Genomic DNA, 23,594 nt, shown 5'->3' on the forward strand with positions numbered 1-23,594 from the left:
AACAGAATATTTGTTGGTGAATTCCATGCAGAAGTCTTACTGAATAGAAAAAACATCGCTGGTGCTGTTTCTGTAATTGTTATTGTGAACTTAGAGGAAGCCTACAGTAAATTTGAGTTTTTCTGAATGGAGTTTGGTGTGTCACCCTGTGGTGAACTGAGGTTAAATACAGCTGTTTATGAGATAAAAAGTCATAGTTTTTCTCCCAGAATTTCATCTTTGTTTTGCCACAATTGTTACTGTTTATCTCATAATTAATTCTGACTTGGCATGTTTTGTTTGTTTGTTTGTTTGTTTGTTTGTTTACTTTTACTGGCGGAAATTGGCTTCTATACCACCCTCTTTGGTCACATAAGGAAGAAACGTTTACTAAAAAAAACAAAAAACAAAACAAAACAGAATATAGCTTGGTGCAGTCCATGCATGCCGAATTTATGATACACTGTTATTGAATGAAGAGCGTCGTCCCTACTTATAATTATCATTGTGAGTAATTTTAGGTTTTCTGAATGGAATTTGGTGCGCCACTCTCTCTGGTGCGCCACTCTCATTACATGAACATCATGTAAGTTTAGATCAGATCCAGCTGTTTATGAGATAAACTTTAGTCAGTTTGTCATAATTCATTATGATTTACCATGTTGTTGTTTTTTTTTTCGCTCTCTTTTCTTTTACTGGCGGAAATTGTCTTTCATATCACCGTCTTTAGTCACAATAAAAAAAAAAAAATCACTTTTTTTTTTTTTTAAAAAAACACAGAATACAGTCTGGTGGATTCAATGTATGCCGAATGTAGGACTGACTCTTATTGAATGGCAAGAAGATCGTTGTCCCCACAATTATAATTATCATTATGAGTATTTAAGAAATTTTAGGTTTTCTGAATGGAGTTTGGCGTGCCACTGCGTCTGGCCCACTCAAGAATGGACGTCATGTGAATTGAGGTTAGATCCAGCTGTTGCACTTGCGCGCATCGTTACCTTTAAGATGCTCGCGGATAAAGCCTTGATTTAGCTAAACCCGACACCATTTTAGCTAAGAAGAGTTTGGCGCGTCTGGTGAGCAAGGTCCGGATGACCGGCCGTGTGTTTTTAGCAGCACCGGTGGATTTTCTCCTGAAAGCGACGCGGGGGGAATTTAACGGCCGAGCTGGTTCTATAAATGTCGGATTTCATTATTTGTCGGCCTACCGTGAAGAGGCGGCGGCGGCGGGGGCGAGAGGGACGGCACGAGACGAGACGGGGTCCGTGAGGAGGGTGCATACACAAAATACTTTCCCTTTAAAGCAGAGAGGGACAGAGGGGGTGAAGAAGAGATAAAAAAAGAAAAGGAAGAAAGACAGAGAGGGAGGGAGGGCGAGCGCCAGCGAGTGAGGGAGAGAAATTTGAAAAAAAGAGAAAGATGTCATCCTGTCGATTGAAACACCGAGGCGGAGCCACGGACCGCGGCCGACCAACAGCGCTCTAGTTAGGGGACGAGCTCTACGCAACGCCGAGGCTTGGGACCCGACGCTGCGGCCTTGTCGGAGCTATCGCAAATAAATGACTCCTGAACAGCTGCTGACTATGATTAGCACGTTTCGACTACATCCTACTCATCTTCTGTATAAAAATAATCTCTATTTTGCATGCAATTCACCAAATTTTATTACAGTAGACATAAGCAAATGATATTAAAATGCACCATTAAAGCAAGCATGATACCAACCATTTTGTCGCATTTACAAAACCATCTTGGCAGTGCCTGTATATTGCCAACAGATTGCCATATTAATTCATAACTCATAGCAGCCTAATCCATAATAAGTGTGAGTTGACTTAAGATAAATATCGTATATATTTCCATGAATTAACCCGGGCAGGTAGAGCAGAGCTGCGATACAGGCCTCAGATTGTGTTTTCATAGCAGCAGTTGGAGCATTTCTTGCCCTCCTCCCTCCCTCTTTGCTCCCGGGCTGGTCAGCTGTGAGTCCCCGCAGTGTTCAGGATGGACACCTCCTGGAGTAATTTCCTCTTTCAGGTAAGTCTTAATTGATGCTGGAGCTGCTCTGTGGTGGTGTTGGTGGGTTTTTTTTTTTAGGGGGGAGGAGGAGGAGGAGGAAAGGAATGGAGAGGGTGAGGGGGGGTGTTTGACATTTGTGCATGGGGTTAAAGAGGAAGGTGGGGGGGTATGAAAGATGGAGGAGGTCACAGAGGGGTTAGGGGAAAGTTGGCTTTTGGTTTGGTCTTCCCCAGCTGGCAGGTTGGAGCACAGCCAGATTTGTTCCCATCTAATGTTTTGATTCAGAGGTGGATTATTTCCATCAGGCCTGAGATATCCCCATGAAAAACATATCAGTCCATATCAATAATTATTGATCATGTAGGACGATATGTTGTGTGCTCCACAGGGTGCGTGCGGCTAAGGTGATAAATTAAGTAGAGCTGCAACGATTAATCGAGTAATCCACCATTAATTGATAATCAGTTAATCAGTTTGAAAGTCACAATGATCAGATTCTATCTTAAATGTGATTATTTTCTGGTTTTGTTCTGGTTTCTGAGGATGTCATCTTTGGCTTTGGGAAACACTGACCAGCAACAAATCAACAAACAACTAATCGATTATCCAAAAAATGATCATTAAATGAAAATAATCGTTACAGGATAAACTTGAAAAACATGTTTGGACCTTTATTTCAAGTGATGACTGTGACGGGATTAATTAACCGACTAATCAAGAAAATAATTAACAGTTTAATCGACAATGAAAATAATCAATATGGACAAAATCAAATAGATTATTTTTGACCAGATATTGTAATATTGTAGGTGTTTTTCACAAAATTATAAAACAGGGTTGCAAATTTTGTGCATTTTCCTTAACAGATAGTTGAAAATGTTAACAATCTGTAAACCAGTAACAATTAATAAGATAAATAACACTTTTTTCTCATGTTTTGTCTCATTTTCGTTGTTTTTCTCTTTTTTCCCTTCATTTTAAGTTGAAGTTTCCTCTTTCAACAAATGGCCTGCCCAGAAAAAAACAATGTCACTCATTCACTCTAAAACAAACTAATTTAAGAGTGAAAAATCATGTTCAGATCATTTAGACTGGAAATTTATGGTATAATTAGTGTGTTTTTTTTTACATATGAAACCTGCTCCCATTCTAAATCACTTTTTACGCCTCATCCCAACCTCCAGTCATCACTATTTTGATAAACACTGAAGTGTTTTGAGTCATTTTTTAAAGAACAATAGTGAAAAATCTCTGAGTTCAGTTTCTTAAATGTGATTTCGTTTGGTTTCTTTACTCCTCTATGACTGTAAACTGAATATCTTTGAGTTTTGAGTAAAACAAGACATTTCAGGACGTCATCTCAGGCTTTTTTACCATTTGTTCATCTGACATTTTAAACAAACAACTTTTGATCGATTAATTGAGAAAATAATCAACTATGAAAATATAGTTGCAGCCCCAGACCTCCTGTTGGTGGGTCGTCACTGTGGTCGTATCGATAAGTCGACCAGTAGACCCAGAAACGATAACTGGATTAAAAACTGAACATTGTCAAACTGCGTGTCAGTCATGTATCTGAGGATTAATAAATACATTCCTGTTGAATTCTGGCAGACGCCGTCGACTCAGAGTCAACCTGAGACGCCTCTTCAGTCCGAGCTGCTGCCCGAGCTGACCGGCTCAGCTCAGAGTCCTCCAGCAGAGCACATCGTGACGCCGCCGTCCACCGTCGACACCGCCGCCCTGAGCGAGGAGCCGCTACCCGGTGAGGACGAGGAGGAGGGGCTACAGAATTCTGTACCTCAGTACAGACTTTTGTCTGCTGCACTTTGTGTAATTGGATAGTTACAGACAGGAAGCACGCGGACAGGAAACAAAAATGATAAGGTGTGTTCAGACAGAACACTAAGTGAACATGCAGAACCAGGTTTAATGTCCTGGTAAACTGGTGGACAAGAACAAACACAGTGCAAGGAAGTCTAAATAAAGACGAAAGCTGCAGTGTGGTAACTGCAGAGTTGTCTGGATGGTCGCTTGCGGCTCAGCAAATTACAAAACAAGGCAGTGGCACTTCTGTGTGAGCAGAATTAAACGTACAACTAAAACCAAAAACGTCAAAGCTGAACAGATAGATCAAAATTAAAGGGACAGTTAAGGTTTTTTTTTTTTTTAAGTGGCATTGTATGAGGTAGTTTGTACTGTGACAGATGGGGTCAACAAAAAAGTGTATTTTAGCCACATATATAAAGGACTATGACATTTTTATTATGTTTTTCAAGTGTATTTTTGTTGCTTTGAGCATCACAAGCTGAGTACCATCTAGTTCTGCTATTGTGGGAAGAAAAAGGCAAAATTCTGCAACTAACAGTCTTATCAAGACAGAGGAAAATGTGTATTTTTTATTGTGGGATGAACTGTCCCTTTAAGACAGAATTGTTATATAATGGTGCTTTGATTTGAATTTTTTTATTTGCACGCATATAAAAACTGCAGTGAAATACAGCAACGAAAGAAAAAACAAAAATATGTGTTATGAGAGTTCAGGAAGCCACAGGCTTGGACAAAAGGCCTCTCCTCCTTTTAGGAAAAAACAAACAAACAAAAACAATAATATCATTCAAAACTAGCACGAACATATTTTAACAAAAAACACATACAATAAGTGGAAAAACCAGAAAACAGTCAATAAACAAATGATCCAGTGAAAACAAAGAAGTACATAAACAATACGTAAAAAAAAAATGAAATCTATAAAAATAAAACCTTAAATGTAAAGGTAAAATCTAACAGTGATATTTTGTCCCTCTGCTGTGTCTCTCAGTCAAACCGCTCACCAAACCGAGCCGGCCGGCCCACATCTGCGCCACCTGCAACAAGGAGTTCAAGAACAGCTACAACCTGCGGCGGCACCAGTCGGTGCACACGGGCATCAAGATGAAGGACCGCGCCGCCCGCGAGAAGGAGGACGCGGGGAAGGTCGGACGGGTGGAGAAGCAGATGGTCCCTCTCTCCCTCCTCCACCTCACCCTGCCCACCCAGCCTGCTCCTCCTCCCCCCACCGCCGCCCCGGAGACCCTCCCCCAGCCCGGTCAGCACGCCAACCAAGAGAGCCAGCCGGTCTCTGTGTCCATCGCCCCGGCAACCGTAACCATGGCTGCGCCGCCTCAGCCCATCCAGGCAGCTGTTGTTGTTGTGGGCTCCATGGAGCAGGTGGGTTTGCTGGGAGGAGAGCCAGTTAATGTGCATTCAGAGAGTCCAGTCCATGATTAAAGGGCAATTCAGGCTTTTTAATTCATCTGCATGTAAACACAGAAATTCCTGTCAAAGTGTGTGAACGGAGCCGCTTGGTTTCAGTTCAGTTCACTATTTATTAAGCTTCACTCAACTTCCGCTAACAGCACAGTGAGTCCCTGATAACCATCTTATCTTCATTTATTTGGTCATGTTTTAGATATGATTTACAACATAAACCTGGTTATTAATAACTTTGTATGATACTGTACGTGATTCTTTGTTTGGAAGTTGAGTTTCGTGCTGTCGTTTTAGCCTGTTACCAGTCAGATATCTTCTCAAACAAGCAGGAGTCGTTTTCCTCTCTTAACCCTGACTGGACGAAGCTTTATAACTTTTCTCTGCTACTCCACAGAATCCAAACCCCAATCCCAACCCCAACACCAACCAGGTGAGGAAGAACCACGCCTGTGAGGCCTGTGGAAAGGCGTTCAGAGACGTCTATCACCTCAACCGTCACCGGCTGTCCCACTCGGACGAGAAACCCTACTCCTGCCCCATCTGCCAGCAGCGCTTCAAGAGGAAAGACAGGATGAGCTACCATGTGCGCTCGCACCAAGGCGGCGTGGAGAAACCATACATCTGTCCTCACTGCGCCAAGGCCTTCTCTCGGTACTAAGATCCATGTCCTTTAAAGTTGAGGAGACTTGTCCAAAACTGATAAAGCTTTACATCTGTTCCACTAACTCAGTCCAACTACACTGCGGTGGTTTTCTTGCTGGGTTTGTCTCCTTGCGTCCTGGTGTTGACCTGGACATAAACATAATAATAATCTAGTGTGGAGATATTTTGTAGCGTGTAATGACTCGTTTTGTTTTGTGTTTGTTTATTTTTTCAGACCAGACCACCTCAACAGCCACGTTCGACAGGTGCACTCTACAGAGAGACCATTCAAGTGCACGGTAACGTCCTCATCTGTCTGTTTACTGGAGTTCAATATGGGTCTATGAATCATGTAGACCATGAAACACTGGAGAATAATGATGATGATTGTGATGAAAATGAACAAATAACAAGCCAAAATAACTGTTAAACCCTGACATACTTGCAGTGGTTATAACCACATGAAGCTACATAGAAATGCAAAGAAGTTAAAAACAAAATTTAACTAAAGATAATAAAGAAAGCCTCACAGTATAGAAATTAAAATACTTTAAATAGTTAAATCATTGGACAATCAGACCTGACATACTGCAGGTGGAAATAACTCTCACATCGTCTGATTTTGACTTCCTCCCTCCCTCTCTTCTTTCTTTATGTCCGTGTCCATGCATGTCTTCTCGTCCTGCACAGACGTGCACGTCAGCGTTCGCCACACGGGATCGTCTCCGTGCCCACCTGATCCGTCACGAGGAGAAGGTGCCGTGTCACATCTGCGGGAAGCTGCTGTCTGCTGCTTACATCACTGACCACATGAGGGTCCACAACCAGTCGCAGCACCACGCCTGTCACCTCTGTAACCGCAGTGAGTCACATCACGATGTGTCTTTTTTTCTTTCTTTCTTTCTTTTTTTTTTTTTTGTACCTCAGAGTCCAATTTTGCGTGCCAGTTTAGGAAATGATCATGGTTTGGGTTGAGATAAGGATATTGCACTATGTTTGGTACGTGACATAATTAAATATGTTACATCCTTAAATGTTGACATGTGATTTCGGTGTCCAGGGTGAAAGTCCTGAGTTTGTTTGACCCCTGCATCCATCCTAACCTCCACCTAACACGTTTTTTTTTGGTCACATCTGACAGAAGTGAATTAAAAGGATTGGTGTATCACCTTCACACTTTTAAAGTCTAAAGTTGTGATGTTTATATGCAGACTGAGGAGAGGCTGCAGTCAAAGAAATGTTTGTTTTCCAGGCTTCACCACCCTCACATACCTGCGCGTCCACGCTCAGAAGCACCATGGCCAGGAGTGGAAGGAGAGTGGCGGGGCGCGTGGGGGCTTTGGCGGGACGGGGGCCGGCGGGGTGCTCCTCTGCCAGCTGTGCGGGGTGCAGTGCAAGACGGCCACGCAGCTCCAGGGTCACATGGGCACCCACGCCAACCAGGGCGACCCCAGCCCCGACCCGACGAGCACGGGGCCCGTGGGCACCACCAGCGTGGCTGTCACTGTGTCCAGCGCTAGCACAGTGGGACTGCTGGTAACTGACTGCTCCAGTATCGCCCCCCAGCCCCACAGCTAGCACGCTGCAAGGGCGAGGGGAGGGGGCGGTTGGGGTGGGACGAGCGGGGCTGGGGACGGAGGCAGGGGAGTGAAATGGAGGCAAACAAGTACTTGTGGAGGAGAAGGCTGGAAAGACGTTGTCCAATCCAGGTGAGTGTGAATGATTCATCTGTATGAACATGTTCCTCTTCATTTGTCACCTGCTAACATGAGTTTTTAACTAGTTATGAAACCGTCTTAATGTATTACCAGTGCCTCTGTACGAGACCAGCAGACAGAAGATCGGCTGTCTCTATACACTTACTCTTAATGTCTGCCACCAGGTCAGATTCTCCTTAAAATGGATAAACTGTTCATAGACGTGTCTGGGATAAACACACTATTTCCTTAAATTATTCACAATAAAAGTCTCCTGTTGTTTCATTATTTAAAGACTTTTATTTTGAAGCAGCACAAACAGGAAATGTTTTCATTTGGGGTTTCATCAGCAGTAACTTAACACGACTCCGACACGGCCGAAAGCAAATATTAAACCTGAAAAGGAGAGAAACTACATTTCAGAGCGCAGAGATTCAGTTAGAAGCTACAGAAGCTGAACATAAAGAGACTTTCAGAAACGTCTTTCTCTCTGTGCTCTCTGCACACACTCGAGCTGAATATCACGACATGCACTTATTGGAGGGAGATGAAGGAGGCTCATGGTCTGTTTGGAGGTGGGCCGGGCTCGCTGTGACCCCACTCCAGAGTTGGTCCATCTCAGACGCAGCGAGCTGTGCCGTGCAGATGGAAGTGCAGATGAGCGCGGCACGGTTTCACTTGGTTTGGCCAAAAGTGTCAGTGGAAAAATTCCCATGACTGAACTGTGAGTGGTCAAGTTGCATTATGGGCAATGTAGGTGCCAGGTTGTATTAATAAGAATGTGTGGAATTCAATACTATGTCATTGATTCTGCTGCATCAAATTAGGTGTTTTTTCTTCATAGTGAATCCAGCAGTGTTGGAAGTGAAAGGCTTTTTAAGTTCTCTCTTACTCAAGTATAAAACTCCTTAATTTTTCAGTTTCAGTTTCAGGACACTTGTTCGCCTCATGTCTGCAGCTTTCAGTGTATGTGTCCATTCTGCATTATAATAGAGCCCTTAACCCTAACCCTTAATATTATTCCCAGTGGTGTTCAAATTTTAAGGCGGAATGAAAGTATCCAAACATTCTTCTTAAACCACCTCTGCAGCAACTGATTCCAAACATAATCGACTCTGTTCCAAACAGCTGAGACACATTTTAACTGTTCAAATGTGACAGTTTAGTTTGACATTCACATTAACTGCTTTTGTTTTCACATTCCAGATTTTTCTACCAGACTGCCAGCAGAGAACCCTGACCGGGAGAAGCTGCCATGGAAGTCATGTTCCCTCCTCAGCGCTGCTCCTGGTCTCATGAGGAACAGCGGCCTTTTCAGACCTTTTGTTTTCCAGCTCCATCAGCAGCGTTAAAACAGCTCACCTGCCACGAACACTGACAGACACACTCTACTGTACATGTTATGTACTGTACAACAAATCAGACGAGTCCAAGCCTGTGAAGAGACTGTGGATCAGACAATGAGGAAACCTCTGCTCATTCATAAGAAGGAAAATTAATGTGTTTTTATTCATATGGCTTTAGCAGTTAACTGTTTGTATTTGCCATCATGTCATTGTTTTAATTTTCAACTGACTTGCACAGCCTGTCATGATTTTGTAAAGCTGTTTTAGATCATTTATATTCCATGATATCAGTGTTTGTTTATTATGAGGAAATTGACCTAAAAACCTCAAGTATGCTGACATACGATAATATGACTTATGATCTCAGTTTCTCCCCTAAGTTATTACAAGACAGTCTCCAGTTTGCCTTTGTCAGAGACCTCCGAACAGGACATGGGAACAAGTGTGTCAGACGGGCCATCATGTATATACACTTTTATATAGCTGATAAAGGCAAACTAATAGTTGTTGATGTATATTCTCCATGAACATTGAATGTGCATAACTTCTCTGCTTCATATGATCTTTGCTCTTACGCTGGATGCTGATTTGTAATTCTTGAAAAAGGTAAATTGCCATGTAATTTGTAGCTACCTTGGTGACACATTTCTGTGGCTGTGCATATTGATTGTACTTGATGCATAGTGCATAGCGCCTCGTTACTACTGTATTAAAAGGCAGTAAAATGCATGTGTGGATTCAAGTTGAAATCATCTTCGTGGGCGTCTGGGTGATTGTGCACCTCAGTCAGATTTTCTCAGGTGGTCGTCTGAAGCATCAGAGCAACGTATGTAAGCCCATTTCTGCAATTAAATGAAAAAAATATCCCTTATGATGAGTCATAATTATGAGATAGAAAAGTCAAAATTATGAGACATTCAAATTATAAGATAAAAAGCAGAAATTATAAGGTAAAAAAGAGATTTTAAAAAGTCAGAAGTAAGAGATAAAGCCATAATCATTAGATATAAAGTTAAAATTATGAGAAGTCGAAATCATGAAATAGTTATATTATGTGATAAGTAAAAATTATTTGGTAAAAAATACTTTAAAATACTTACTTAACAATACGAGATAGCCTAAAGATGAAGTCATAATTTTGACATAAAAAGTCTATGATATAAAAAATCTAAATTGTGAAATAGTCAGAAATATGACATTTAAGGTTATATTTGGAGATTAAAGAACATTTTGAGATATAAACAAAAATTAATAGTCATAATTCTGACTCAAGATTTTGATTTTCTATCTGATAATATTGACTTTACATCTCATAGTTTCGACTTAATCTCAATATTATCTCATCTAATCTCATAACGTTTTAACGATTACAATTTTTGATCTCAAAATTAAGAGTTAATCTCATACCTCTGACTTTTTATTTTAATGTGGCCGTTTGATCTCAGAACTTTTCAACTCATAACTTTGATTTCTATCTCATAATTACGACTTTTTATAATTATTCAATTTTTATGTTTTATCACATAACTATTTTATATAACTATTTAAATTCAAATTTTAATTTAATAATTCTGACTTTTTAATATTACTATGACTTTTACATCATAATTCTAACATTTTGTCTCATAATTAACTTTTTTAATCTCATATTTTTCTTACTTTTTATCTCATAATTATGACTTATATTGGGGATAATGTTTTGATTTTACTGGCAGCAGTGGGCTTCCATACAGCAGCTAAATTATCGTTAGCAGTGTTTACAGCAGGATGAGAAGCACCAACCCTCCCCCACCCGGCTTTAACCACCGGCTCCTCCTACTCGACAAGCTAACAGTTAAGTTAGCTGAAGCTGTAGCTGTAAAAGCGACCATAAACCAGTTGGTTTAAAATAAAGACGGAGGAGCGGCTGGATGAGACACTTTCATCCAGAAAACAGAAGAAACTGTCTTCAAGAGACGCTGGTCCAGTGAATTTAAGGACGCGGTGGTCAGATAACGAGCACTGCAAACTTGGTGGTGTTTAGATGGGAACCCTAGATTTGTGAAACTCTCGCGAGATTTGTGCGCGTTGGTTCAATTCCATTCAAATTTTGGGGTCCTTTGCTATCACAAAAAATGAGAGAAAAATGAGACGTTTAGTTCCGTGTAAGCACGTTATATAGGAAGAATGAAAGTAATAAAATACTAAACAGAAATTATGATGAAAAAAATATCACTATGTTATAATTTTCCCTGTCTTATACAAAATAGTTGAAAAAAGCAGAACTGATGAAAACACTCATGAATTAATAATGAAAGTGATGATCTAATCTAGAGTTTTTAGGGCAGAAGCTAGTGATTATTTTCATCATCAATTAATCAATCAATTATTTTCTCAAGTTCAGTTTACTTTCAGAGAAGAGTAAAGAAAGCTGAAATCAGAGAAATTAGATTTTTTTTTCTGGAAAAAATTCTCAAAACCTTTAATCCATTATGCAGATTAATTTAATAGTCGATTAATAATATATTTGATTTTTGAACTTCAAAAATAGTGAATTTTTGTTATTTCCACCCAACCTCAGTAATAATAATTCTCGTCTGAATAATGATTTGCATTCTGGAAAACAAACACAAAAAACTGCAAGGCTAAGTGGACAATAAATAAGAATAAAAGTAAAAATAAATGTACTTAAAGTAAGGCATTTTCCTCACTTTGAGACCCTGTCATCCAATCACAGACAACCCCAGTGATATCAGTTAATAAAATTCACAAATGCACAGCAAAAACGTTTTTGTCAAAACGTTACGATATTTTATTTCCAGTCCCCGTAAAAAAAAATAAATAGATAAAATAGAAAATAATAATTGAAAGAAAAGCAATATGGTGGTTTTGGTTTAAATAGTAACTCTCGCGGGATCTTTGGCGCCTCTGGGGTTCCCTTGTAAACGCGACCTGCAGAGCTAGCCGCAGCTAGCTGGTCGGCTACATCACAGAGCTAACTAGCTAACAATCCGGCTAGCTCCAGCAGCCGGAGCAGCAGCTCCGCCGACGAGCATCTAAGTCGGTTATTTTCGCCTTTTTGGAATTAGTTTTAGTTTCATGTCGTCATTAATTTGACTGAACTTTGTTTGTACGTCGGTCAAATTAAATTGGATGGGAAGACCTTTTTTCTAACATATATGTAGGTCACAGTAGCCGACCAATGATAGTTATGTGGGTCATATAGACATCAGTGGGTTAACATATTAGCTGTAACAGCTGGTTAGCAGGTTAGCTAGCTGAGGGCTTTTTTATCAATCATTTCAAACGAAGAGGCAATAACGTTGCTGCACATGCTTGTGTTAGTGAGGATCACTCTGCAGCTCGTGTGGCGGAGGTATACATCGGCTGGGACGTTTGATTTCTTCATATTTTGGAGTCGTCGCTGAGCATCGTTAGCCTCGTTAGCTAGCTGGACGCTGTTAGCAGCTTCACTAACCAGGTAAGAGCAGCAGCTGCTACAAACAAAGGTAACTTAGCTCTCTGATTAAAGTGTGTGAGTCAGTGGTTTGTTCGGACCGTGTTGGATTAATTCAGCTGTTTTATCCAACACGCTTCAGACTTGTGATGTGTTTGTTTGTGCTTCTTAAAGCTAAATAAATTAGCATGTGATGTGTGGCTGCAGTGTTAACACGGCAGCTCTACCTTTCTTCAGCTTGGCATCGAGCTTTCTTGTTTACATCTTTACATACAGATGGGCGAGTAATTAAATGAAATTACGTAAAATTTCATTTAATTTTTATTACTGTGTCATGCACAAATAATGTGTTCAGCCCAGACAGGCCTACAAGACACCATCAGTTAGACACACACCAGAAACCAGAGCAGCAACATAAATTACAAGTGATGCCAAAGTAATAAACCATCCTGGTGTTTTTTCAAGCTTTAGAAACGAAGGTAATCCCTGACCTGTACTGGATTTTGGGACTAGTGATGCTGATATTAGAGAGTACAACAAATATTAATTTTAATATATAGGCCAGTATTCTTTATATATACATATATGGAATCCTAAATACCATTAGAGCATTTAAACAGTAAATTTGACTGGTATTTGTAATCATTTTACATAGCTATAAGAACATACACACAAATAGAATAACTTTAATTAAAGTTACTACAACAGACATCGATATTTTGGGGATTTGGAGCCCCCTGTGGACAAAAGTGGTAGTGTTTCCACCGTGTTAACCACAAAATGTTTGAGTTGTGACAGTACGCTGGGCCTCACGGAGGAACTGCTTGTACGAACAAATTTGTTCTTTTTCTTCTTGTGTATGAGTGACACAGGTGCAAACATAATTTATGATGTCCAGACCTGTCATAGAGTCATGTGCATTCAGTCTGCTGCCCTTCTGCTACAAGCCCTTCGTACAAAAAAAAAGTAAGAATACGAAAATGTTCTTGCACGTGGCTCAAAGTCTCCCAGTTCAATGCTTTCATGATACTTGGGTGCTGAGTCACTGCGTGGCGATTCTTAAAGACTGATTCTGCAAGTATTGGGATTCAATATTATACTTAACTTTTTTTTAACTTTAGACCATGTGAAAAAGACTGAGACTGTATATTATGAGTCATGTCAGTCTATGAGTTTCATCTCAGCAACACCGTTGCTATAGCTGCCTGCTCATCACGGTAGTGCCATGACAAAATTCTGAATAAAATAAAGGAATCGAGGTCATTTATTATCATTAATATATATTACATTATCATAATACACCACAGGGTTGTACAGTGAAATCAGCGTTTTAGTTCCTTCATGATGCACACAAAATACATTTTCTTTATTTTTAATAGAAAGAAAGTAGTTCCTACATGAAACTGCACTCAACAAGGTGTGTGGATTATGTTTAGTAACCAGGTCATGATTTTTGGAAATGCTGTTTGTTGAATTTTTAAAATCTATGTTTTGGAGCTTTGAGCACCACAAGCCAAGTGTCATTTAGTTCCATTGTATCGTGGAGAAGGCAGACATCTCTACAGCCGATATCTCCAAAACTCTGCAACTCTCAACAAAAAATCTACATGGATAAATAGAACTAGAGGCTGAAGAGTAAATGTGTGTTTTTGATTTTGGAATGAACTGTCCCTTTAAGTCAAGTCTAGTGTTTTCGTATAGATGAGATCATTTCTGCTCAAGTCATATTCAAGATCAGTTTTTATGATCTTTATAAATAAGGCCCATGGTTTGTAGAATAAAGAATCTTCACTTTAGGGCTGCACAATTAATCGCTATATGGCCAAGTGCAATATCCAAATTGCAGAACCAGAAAAAAATCTGAATTAATTTGAAAAAGTAAAAATATCTTAGAAAACGGCATTATAACGAGGTATTGTAGTCATACAGAGACGACCTGACCTAAAAATCTTGTTTTTCAGATGAAAGAAAACATGTTTGTTTGGTTCAGACATCAACAAATATCACATCATAATAATTTTAATAGTTTCTTTTTTTTGGTCACAAATTGCAGTGTCAGTCAAAATAATCAAAATATGCCTTTTACCAAATCCTGCAGCTCTGTACCAAGGAACACTGATGTTGACACCTTACTCGTATGTTGCTTTTTCTTTTAATTCGTCACCCCTCTGTGTGATGTTCAGTCCTCTCTGTTTTCACACACAGGACCCTGATGGATCATGCTGAGTGAGCAGCGCCGTTTCCTCCGCGCCTAGCCGGCCACAGCAGCAGCAGCAGCTTGGTGCAGACACAGCCGACTTTTTCGGGGTCTGGTGTGAGGAGGATGGCATTTCACGGCGCGGGCCGGCAGACTGTCTGTGGAGACTTGTTTCCGGGCTCTGAGCTGGGCCACAAGTATTTCTGTGTCAACTCCTCCTGCGGCGCTCCCTCCACGGGCCTCAGCGCCACACCGTGCCTGACTGGACCCACTGCCCCTGCAGGAACCCCTCGTCACCCCACCGCTCTCGGAGGGAGCACCGGCGGCGGAGCGGCGGTGCCTCAGCCCTACAGTAACCCGGCCAGCGAAGTGCCCAGCCCTGCAGAGATGGAGCCTGACCGCCCCATTGGTTACGGTGCTTTTGGTGTTGTCTGGTAAATATACATTATTATTCATGACCATTTCAGTGATTTGCATGTTTTAACTTCACAATATTTGATTTTTGCTGATTAGGGCTGCAACTAACGATTATGTTCACTGTCAATTAATATGTTGATTATTTTCTCAATGAATTGATTAGTTAGATAATCAGTTTACCGTCAGAGAGGAGCAAAGAAACTAGAAGATATTCACATTTAAGAAGCTGACATCTGAGAAGTTTGCCTTTGTTTCTCATAAAATCACTCAAACCGATGAATCGATTATCAGAATAGTTGAGTCGTTGCAGCTCTAATGCTGATGTTTTCCAATTCATTTTGGCAGATTGCTGATGCTAATATGCACATTCCCTTTTCCATCTAATCGACCCTTTGCTAAGTCCCGCCCTTTGTAGTTACTGTTGCTACGCCTGCCAAACTTTCCAATATTTCACTGCATTTCTGCAGTTTACAGTGATAACGGCGGCAGATTTAACATCAAAATTGGGAGTAATTGTTCAAATATGAGGTCTGTGATTCCTTAGAGATGTAAACAAAAGCAGATTCTCATTTCTAGCTGATGATGGTGGATTTTGTTGCTAAAATAATGACTCACAAGCAAATTTCATAAGTGTAGCTGGCTGATGTAAGCTAATGCTAACTCGAGCTGATGTTTTAATGTTTCCATCTGACACCTTTTAAAACAAGAACCCTGTGAAAGTGTTTATGTAAAGTTAGCTAACAGCTGCGTACATGATATAACGTTAATGCTAACAGACTGAGGCTAAAGCTAGCTTACATCTCAGCAAACATTGGTCAGATGGTGACATACAGCAGGTATATCTACATGATAGATGACAGAAATACACTCATTAATGTGGGAAAAGGAAGAGATGACAAAACAGACGCCACCATCCAGACTCATGAAATGCCAAGTGTTGCTCTTTTCAGAGCGTCCTGCACACCTTCAACATGTAGAGAAATGAAAACCTAGTTGCTGTGTAGAGGTGGGGCTTAGCAAAGGGTCTATTGCAGAGAACATCAAGTCTCTCCTGGTGTGAATTAACATTATTATACATACAAGCATGTGATTCTGATTGATTGGACAATTTTTTAGAAACAGTTCTCAACTTGAATCGGTTCCTGAGTCCCATCCTTGCTCAAATTTTCCCTTGAGGCATCTGTGTGTCTAAACTCCCTGTGATTCTCACTTTCTTGCAGGTCGGTCACAGATCCACGTGATGGCCGCAAGGTGGCTTTGAAGAAGATGCCTAATGTCTTCCAGAACCTGGTCTCCTGTAAGAGGGTCTTCAGAGAGCTGCGGATGCTGTGCTTCTTCAAACATGACAACGTAATGACTGCAAGAAGGGGACATGCAGGGTTCTTAGGGGTGCTGGAAATCCTTGAAAACGCTTTAATTTTCATGTTTTCATTTTTTCAATGTATGAAAAGGGCCTGGATTTTGGATAAAGTGCTTAAAATTGTTATTTTATTTTCTTCAGAGAAATCAGAGTAGTTTATTTTTTCTTAAAAAAAAACAACAACAAAAAAACCCAAAAAGGACGGTCACACTTATCACTTGAAAAATCATTCCAAACACTTGGACACCTTATCATTTGGACCTACTATTCATTTTCTAATTATAAAGTACATGAAGGTTTATGGTATATGAACCTAAGAGTAGCTGCATTAACAGAGTGCTGGTTCAGTTCCATGAACCTTGAAGAGGCTGACAATCTCAGTACACCAGTGTGTCCTACACCAGGATTTGTTGGCTACAGAATCCTTGGAAATCCTTGAAAACACTTGAATTTTATTGTAATGTCTTCAGGGTTTGAAAAGTGCTTGGATTTTTGAATAAAGTGTGTGCACTTTTCACACACTAATTTTCTTTAAGGTAACCAGAAGGTTTGAAACCATGAAAAGGACCAAAGACTAAATGATTTTTTCTGTCTCTGTCTCATGCAGGTTTTGTCGGCTCTGGACATTTTGCAGCCGCCACAAATCGACTGCTTTGAGGAAATGTATCCTTTTTTTTAAATACGAGAAAAGAAAGTGTTTAGAAGTCAGAATCAGCCCACATTTATTTGATTTATCATCATATCACCATCTCAGTTATCACATACATTTACTTCCTCACAGCCTCCGTCCCAGTTTCCCTTCTTTTAATTGTCCCTATCATGTCCTCATTTTTATTCACTTAATTTAGCTTCTTGTCTCAGGTCTAAATCCAGCTCATCACTGCAGATGTGAGACCGGCCACTGATGAATCTTAAACATGGCTAGTTGACATGATGCTTGTTCATCAACCTAAAACGAGACCTGTTCTCAGAGAATCAGGTGGTTCGTGTAGGCGGAGGTCACTCCGTGTGTGAGCTTTGTGGGGTTTTTTTGGTTTAGTTTTTTTCCTTGACAGCCAACCGCCCCGCAGCTACGTGATAACAGAACTGATGCAGAGCGACCTCCACAAAGTGATCGTGTCTCCTCAGCCTCTCACCACCGACCACATCAAGGTCTTCCTCTATCAGATCCTCCGAGGTGAGCGGCCGGTCTCACTTCACACATTCTTTACTGCAGTACAAGTACAGATACCTGTGGAAATAAAGTACTGATTCAACTTGTATACTGCAGTAAAAGTGAAAAAGTTGAGGCTCTGAAATGTCCTCAGAGTATAAAAGTCACCTTCTGAATGACATTTCTATTTCACATTTTTCTGTGTGAACCTAACTGAACCTCAGCTTTTCTCCACCAGAGAGTCTGGTGGTTTGATAATCGTTTTGTTAAAATGTTGAAAAAAATACTGAAATCATTGCATCAAATTTTATATTGATGAACGACAAATAAAGTTATCAGCACTGTGTTTGAATAAGCATTAAAAATGATACCAGCCAGTTGCCAAAACTTTCTGTAAACATAAATTTATCTCTGTGAACTAGACAAGTTTAATATGACCACTTGTCTGTGATGTATGTAGTTCAAACGTATTATTGAAGAAATTAGATATTTAGATTAACACATTTTATTGGCCGTCGGGTTATGAGACTGAGATTAATAGAGTTTGTAACATGAAGAAGCAGGAAGAAGAAGAAATATGAATGCTGCTGTTTTGTTGCTCAGGTTTGAAGTACCTGCACTCTGCTGGGATCCTGCACAGGGACATCAAACCTGGAAACCTGCTGGTCAACAGCAACTGTCTGCTGAAGGTAAACCTGTGATTTATCTGTCCTACTTTTTGCAAACACAGCATGATTAAAACAAGAGAAAAGTACCTCTGAGTTTGTTGTTTATTTTAGGGTTACGATCTGATCATGATTTTGTCTGACAGATTTTATTAAATGTTTAAGAAATGAAAAGACACGCTCAGACATATATCATCCAGCCCTAATTTAAAACAGTGAGAAGCATCTAAAGTTGACAAAACTTTGTCCGTGTTCAGATCTGTGACTTCGGCCTGGCGCGGGTGGAGGAGCCCGACCCGTCTCGTCACATGACCCAGGAGGTGGTGACGCAGTACTACCGAGCGCCGGAGGTGCTGATGGGCTGCCGACACTACGGCTCGGCCATCGACGTCTGGTCAGTGGGCTGCATCTTTGCGGAGCTGCTGGGACGACGCATCCTCTTCCAGGCTCAGAGCCCCATTCAGCAGGTGAGACCAGGTGACGCTTCACCCGACAGGAACGCCTCCACGATCCATCCAAAATGTGCTTCAAGGGGAGTCGACTTTAGGCTCGGCAGTATTTGTTTTTTCATACTTTCCTGACACATAAATAAAGTTGTATGTGGAAATATTTTCATTAATTGGGAAGGAGACCGAGGCTATAGACCCTTTTACACGTCAACAAAAAATAATCTGGTTTCTTCTTCCATCAGTTTCCTGAACACTTTCTGTCCTCCCTCCCTGTTCTGTTTCAGCTGGATCTGATCACAGACCTGCTGGGAACGCCTCCTCTGTCGGCCCTGGCGTCGGCCTGTGAAGGAGCCAGAGCCCACATCCTGAGGGGGCCGCACAAGCCGGTACGTGACTGTGTGGTCTGCTCACACTGAATCAACCAACAACAGAAACACTACCGGCAAAAAACAGCAGGAGAGACTCTGCAGCAACACCGTGCTGCCTCATTGTTTAGTCAGAAATGTTGTTCAGTGGTATTTTATCAAACCTAAATCTGGCTTTAGGTTTAAGATAGGAATTAAAGTTAGAAATGACTGTCTGTGAAGTAAAGCTGCACAGTTAATCCAAATTTTATCAAAATCACACGGTGAGGCAGAGACCTTCCTTACAGTAAACGCAGCATATCAAATCGTAACCCGAGTGTCGTGATCGTGTGTATCGTTTCGCAAGATTCCTGCCAATACACAGGCCTAAAGTGAAAACACTTTTTAAATTTAAAGGGACAGTTCACAAAATATGCAGTTTTGATTGTGAGGTGAACTGTCCCTTTAAATTCTGTGTCAGCTCAGTAAGCTTGTGTCACCATGTTCGATTCTTGAAGTCCAGTATTTCTGAAAATCGTATTTGTTGAATTTAATACCAAACAGTTAAAGCTGCCTTATTGATTTTTGGTCACCAGGGGGCAGTAAACATCAGATACACAGTCAGCTTCACGTCTGCAGCTTTTTTATCATTGGTTCATGGAATTAATTGCGTAATAAATCAAACCCATCATCAAGACGAGGGCTGCAACTAACTTTGGTTTTCATAGTCGATTAATCTGCCGATTATGTTCTCGATTAATAGTTGTTTGCTCCAAGAAATGTTAGAAACTGTTGATCAAAGTCCAACACGACGTCCTCAAATGTCTTGTTTTGCCCACAACTAATAAAGTCTTACAGCGTGTCATGTGAGTTGTTGGTCCAGCAGCAGACTTTCAGTCCGACTGATGAAACGAAGTGTTTGTTTTGCAGCCGTCGCTGTCGGTGCTCTACATGCTGTCTGACGGCGCCACACACGAGGCGGTGCACCTGCTCTGTCGGATGTTGGTCTTTGATCCGGTGAGTTCAGACGATACAAACCAACAGAGATTTGGCTTTTCACAGCGCCGTGTTTGATGTTTGTGTTGATCTTTGATCAAAGTCACCAGCTGACAAAATAAAAGCAGCTATTTTAACTGCGGATGACTAAAATCACACTTTCACAGGTTTTCTGGATCGGCACATCTCTTTTCAACACGTCTGTCTTTGTCTCCAGGCTAAACGGATTTCTGGCAGCGACGCCCTGTCCCACCCTTACCTGGACGAAGGGCGTCTGCGTTACCACACCTGCATGTGTCAGTGCTGCTACTCCGTTCCCAGCGGCCGAGTTTACACCCGGGACTTTGAGCCGGTCGCCGAGCGGCCATTCAGCCACAGCTACGAGAACAGTCTGCTGTCTGTGTGGCAGGGAAAAGGTACGCCGCCACCGCTTAGTCACTTCCTGTCGTAGAACCCGTCTTTGACCCCGATTCTGTTTGTATAAACCCTGACGGCTGATGTGCTTCTCTGTCCCAACATCAGAGTTAATCCATCGCTTCATCACGGAGCACCAGCAGGGAAAACGAGTGCCGCTGTGCATCAACCCTCAGAGTGCTGCCTTCAAGACCTTCATCAGGTGAGGAAGAGTCTGAGCTCATCACGGAGAGTTTATCCTGATTAATTTTCAGCTTTTAATTATGCAAACACACCAACGTCTCAACTCTACTGTGGCTTCATCAGAGTCAAAGTGGACAAAGACATAAAGCAAACTCCGAGATTTTCACCTGCTGCATCTCCAGCTTCCGTCTCCAATCCCAGAAAAGCTGGAACGTTGTGGAAAATGCAAATAAAAACAGAATGCATTGAACTTTTTGACTTATATTCAACTGAAAACACAAAGACAAGATATTTAATGTTCAAACTGATAAACTATTGTTTTTTGTAACTATAAACTCATTCTGATTTTGATTGAATTTTAGCAGAGTAACAGTACTTGGCTTATTTATTACAGGTTTAAACCGGTTTAATTGATGGATGTGTGTTTGTTTGTGTCCTCAGGTCCACTGCATGGCACTCGTCCAAGGTGTCCAGGAAGGAGGAGAGATGAACGCTCCTCCTCGTCATCTTGAGGAGCAACAGCGGTTTGAGAAGAAAGGATTTCATTGGCCGAGGAATCTGAAAATACCGAAGAGTTTGGGTCTTGTTTTTTCTTCTTCTGTTCATTCGGGGGACGCGGAGCAGAAACAACTCATCCAACCACAAGAGAGGGGAAAACACTGGCCCCGCCTCCTGAAAACCCTCACTGTTTTATCCCCCCTACAAATCTGCAAAGTTTCTAAATGACCCAAACAGCTGATGCTCAAGGCGTTTTCGGTGCTGAATTTAAAAAAAAATGCTGCTGAAGTGCTTGAGGAGGAATAAGAAAGAGAAAAATAACTGAACTCGGTACTAGATTGGATTTTCCATCTATGTTAGTAGAGACATTAAGGAATAATGGTTTTAATTGTTTGGTAGAATCGTTGCTTAGTTGATTTTTGAAGTCATTCCAGCCCTGTGCAATATGGTTTAATTTAAACAAGCGATAAACACACTGAGCGTGCTCGCTTGCCAACCTGGATATTTGGATTTTTGCTATATGACGACGTACCAGATCAGTGTGTCACGACGTAATAACCCGCCAAACAACATGACAACGTAAACCGCCAAACACCTCCAATGTTTTCTCTCTTTTTGGGAACTGCATTTGAACACATCACTCACTGTGTTTCCGTCGCGCGGCGTCTCAGTGCGTCGGTGCGGCTACAATAATGCAATTTAACAGATGTAGCAGGTTCTAACCACAGTCAAAGTTCCCCGCTGTTCCTCCACATACGGTTAGCTTTGTTGTTGTTGTTGTTGTTGTTGTTTTTATCGCGGCTTGTTTTCCTCACAGTGAGCTGTTGTCTGTTGTTCACCTTTAACCTCCTCTACACTCAGCAGGAGTTTAATCAGGACACAAAGAAACAGGAATTCATTCCCCACAAGTTTGTTTTTCATGTCAACAGACTGTGTGATCGCAAGCTGTTTTATTTTGACCGTTATCACAGGAAATTGTGACTTTTATATGGAAACCCATTTCCACCAATGTGATGGTAAAAAAAAAAAAAAGATCCTATAAGTTACAATCATCATAAACTTTCCTAAAATAATGTCTTAGTATCTCAAAATAATGACCTGGTATTGTTTAGACCTTTAACTGACTCAGTTGCTTCGACAGTATCGAGTGTCAGAAAGCTCCTCCTCATTTGACACCAACTTTTGATGCCTAAAGAAATCACATCAGTGTCAGTGAGCCAATAATCACGCAGCATGCTTCTACTGAGATCTAATAACGCTGGTGATTGGCTGTTGAACTTAAGTTACCCTTACGCTCAGAGGTACGGATCGCTGTTGATGTTTTTTATTGAACCAAAAGTTACTTATCTACTTACCGTCTAACCTGTTAGCTCATCGATGAGTCTGTTCATCACAGCATCCATCATGAGGTTTGATAACCTGCAGCCGAGGCCGTCGCAGCAGGGCGAGCTGCTCTCTAACACAGAGAAAGTAAGAGGTCTCACTCTGCTTCTGTTTCCCAGAACCACACAGTCATTCACTTCCTCTTCCTCAGACTTCTTTTTGTTATTGATGTATTTATGATTTTTATATATTCCAGTACTGTCAGCCTCTTCATTTTAGTCCAGGTGGAGTAAAGTGTGCAAAGTAAACGTGTTTTTAACGGTACGCAGCCCTAAGAAATATTTAATATTGCAAATGCTGAATTCAACTTTTTTCTGCTAGAATAACAAAACAAGAATTTTCCTTTGGAGGTATAATTTGAAAAAAGGCAATAAGTTGCATTTAGCACAATGCTCAGCACACTGCAAAATCTTAAAAATCATAATATGGTATTGTGCAGCCTCTGGTGATTCCCTGACAAAGTTATTTTTTGGGAAATTTCCAGTATTTGATTTATATTAAGTCATTATTTTGTAGGGGTGTGAAAAAGTATCAATAAAGCAAGGAAGTATTGTATCGATACACAAACACCAAGTTTCATATTTCTGAATAAATAAATGACAGTATGGTGATTATAATGTGTTGTAGAGCCACTGGTGATTTAATCCCATATTATTTTGAGAGAATTTCTTCTTATGTGAGATTAAATCATTACTTTTTGAAAGCTTCTCGTTATTTTGCATGATAAATTCATTATTCTGAGAAAGTTTCTCTTGAAAATGACTGACAGGATCTTTTTTTTCATCACGTTGGTGTAAATGGGCTTCCAAACTTTTAAGTGTTTTTAAGTTTGACAGAAAAATGCCAAAACTACAAATACTTGGCTTTTTTTCCTTCTTTTTTTACTGAAACTGGTCAATGGCTTCTTCTTCTTCTTCTTCTTCTTCCTCTCGTCTCGACGTGTATCATCTTCACACCGTGTGGACGTTTGTGTTTTTGCTGACCTCCTCGGCCTCAACTTTTTGTCCCACCAGCGGAGAGAAAGAGACAGAGAAGAAGGAAGCGATGATGTTTTGTTTTTTTATTTCCTAATTTATTGAGTGTTTGTTGAAGAGTGTGTGTCTCCACCCTTTCAGTTTGAAGCGACTCCTCTGCGGGTCGGCAGCGGCGGCGATGGTCTCG

At 40.9% G+C, this 23,594-nt stretch overlaps 2 protein-coding genes across 2 annotated transcripts; both read left to right on the forward strand.

The window, feature by feature from the left end:
* The first annotated feature begins 831 nt into the window (after positions 1-831).
* maza (MYC-associated zinc finger protein a (purine-binding transcription factor)) lies at positions 832-8,588 on the forward strand. The gene is made up of 7 exons (XM_084743574.1): positions 832-2,019; positions 3,616-3,766; positions 4,823-5,211; positions 5,648-5,904; positions 6,131-6,194; positions 6,586-6,757; positions 7,148-8,588. The coding sequence occupies exons 1-7, from the start codon at positions 1,987-1,989 to the stop codon at positions 7,471-7,473; spliced, it is 1,392 nt and encodes a 463-aa protein (XP_084599700.1). The 5' UTR covers positions 832-1,986; the 3' UTR covers positions 7,474-8,588.
* A 3,314-nt stretch (positions 8,589-11,902) lies between these two features.
* nlk1 (nemo-like kinase, type 1) lies at positions 11,903-23,136 on the forward strand. The gene is made up of 12 exons (XM_084743573.1): positions 11,903-12,398; positions 14,580-15,005; positions 16,209-16,338; positions 16,956-17,011; positions 17,419-17,525; positions 18,105-18,190; positions 18,424-18,633; positions 18,900-19,001; positions 19,890-19,976; positions 20,173-20,371; positions 20,478-20,571; positions 20,994-23,136. Exons 2-12 carry the CDS (start codon positions 14,698-14,700, stop codon positions 21,040-21,042), a joined length of 1,428 nt encoding a protein of 475 aa, XP_084599699.1. The 5' UTR covers positions 11,903-12,398; positions 14,580-14,697; the 3' UTR covers positions 21,043-23,136.
* The last annotated feature ends 458 nt before the right edge of the window (positions 23,137-23,594 follow it).

The sequence above is a fragment of the Lutjanus erythropterus genome, chromosome 19 (genome assembly GCF_056507025.1).
Source record: "Lutjanus erythropterus isolate fLutEry1 chromosome 19, fLutEry1.hap2, whole genome shotgun sequence".
NCBI lineage: Eukaryota > Metazoa > Chordata > Actinopteri > Lutjaniformes > Lutjanidae > Lutjanus > Lutjanus erythropterus.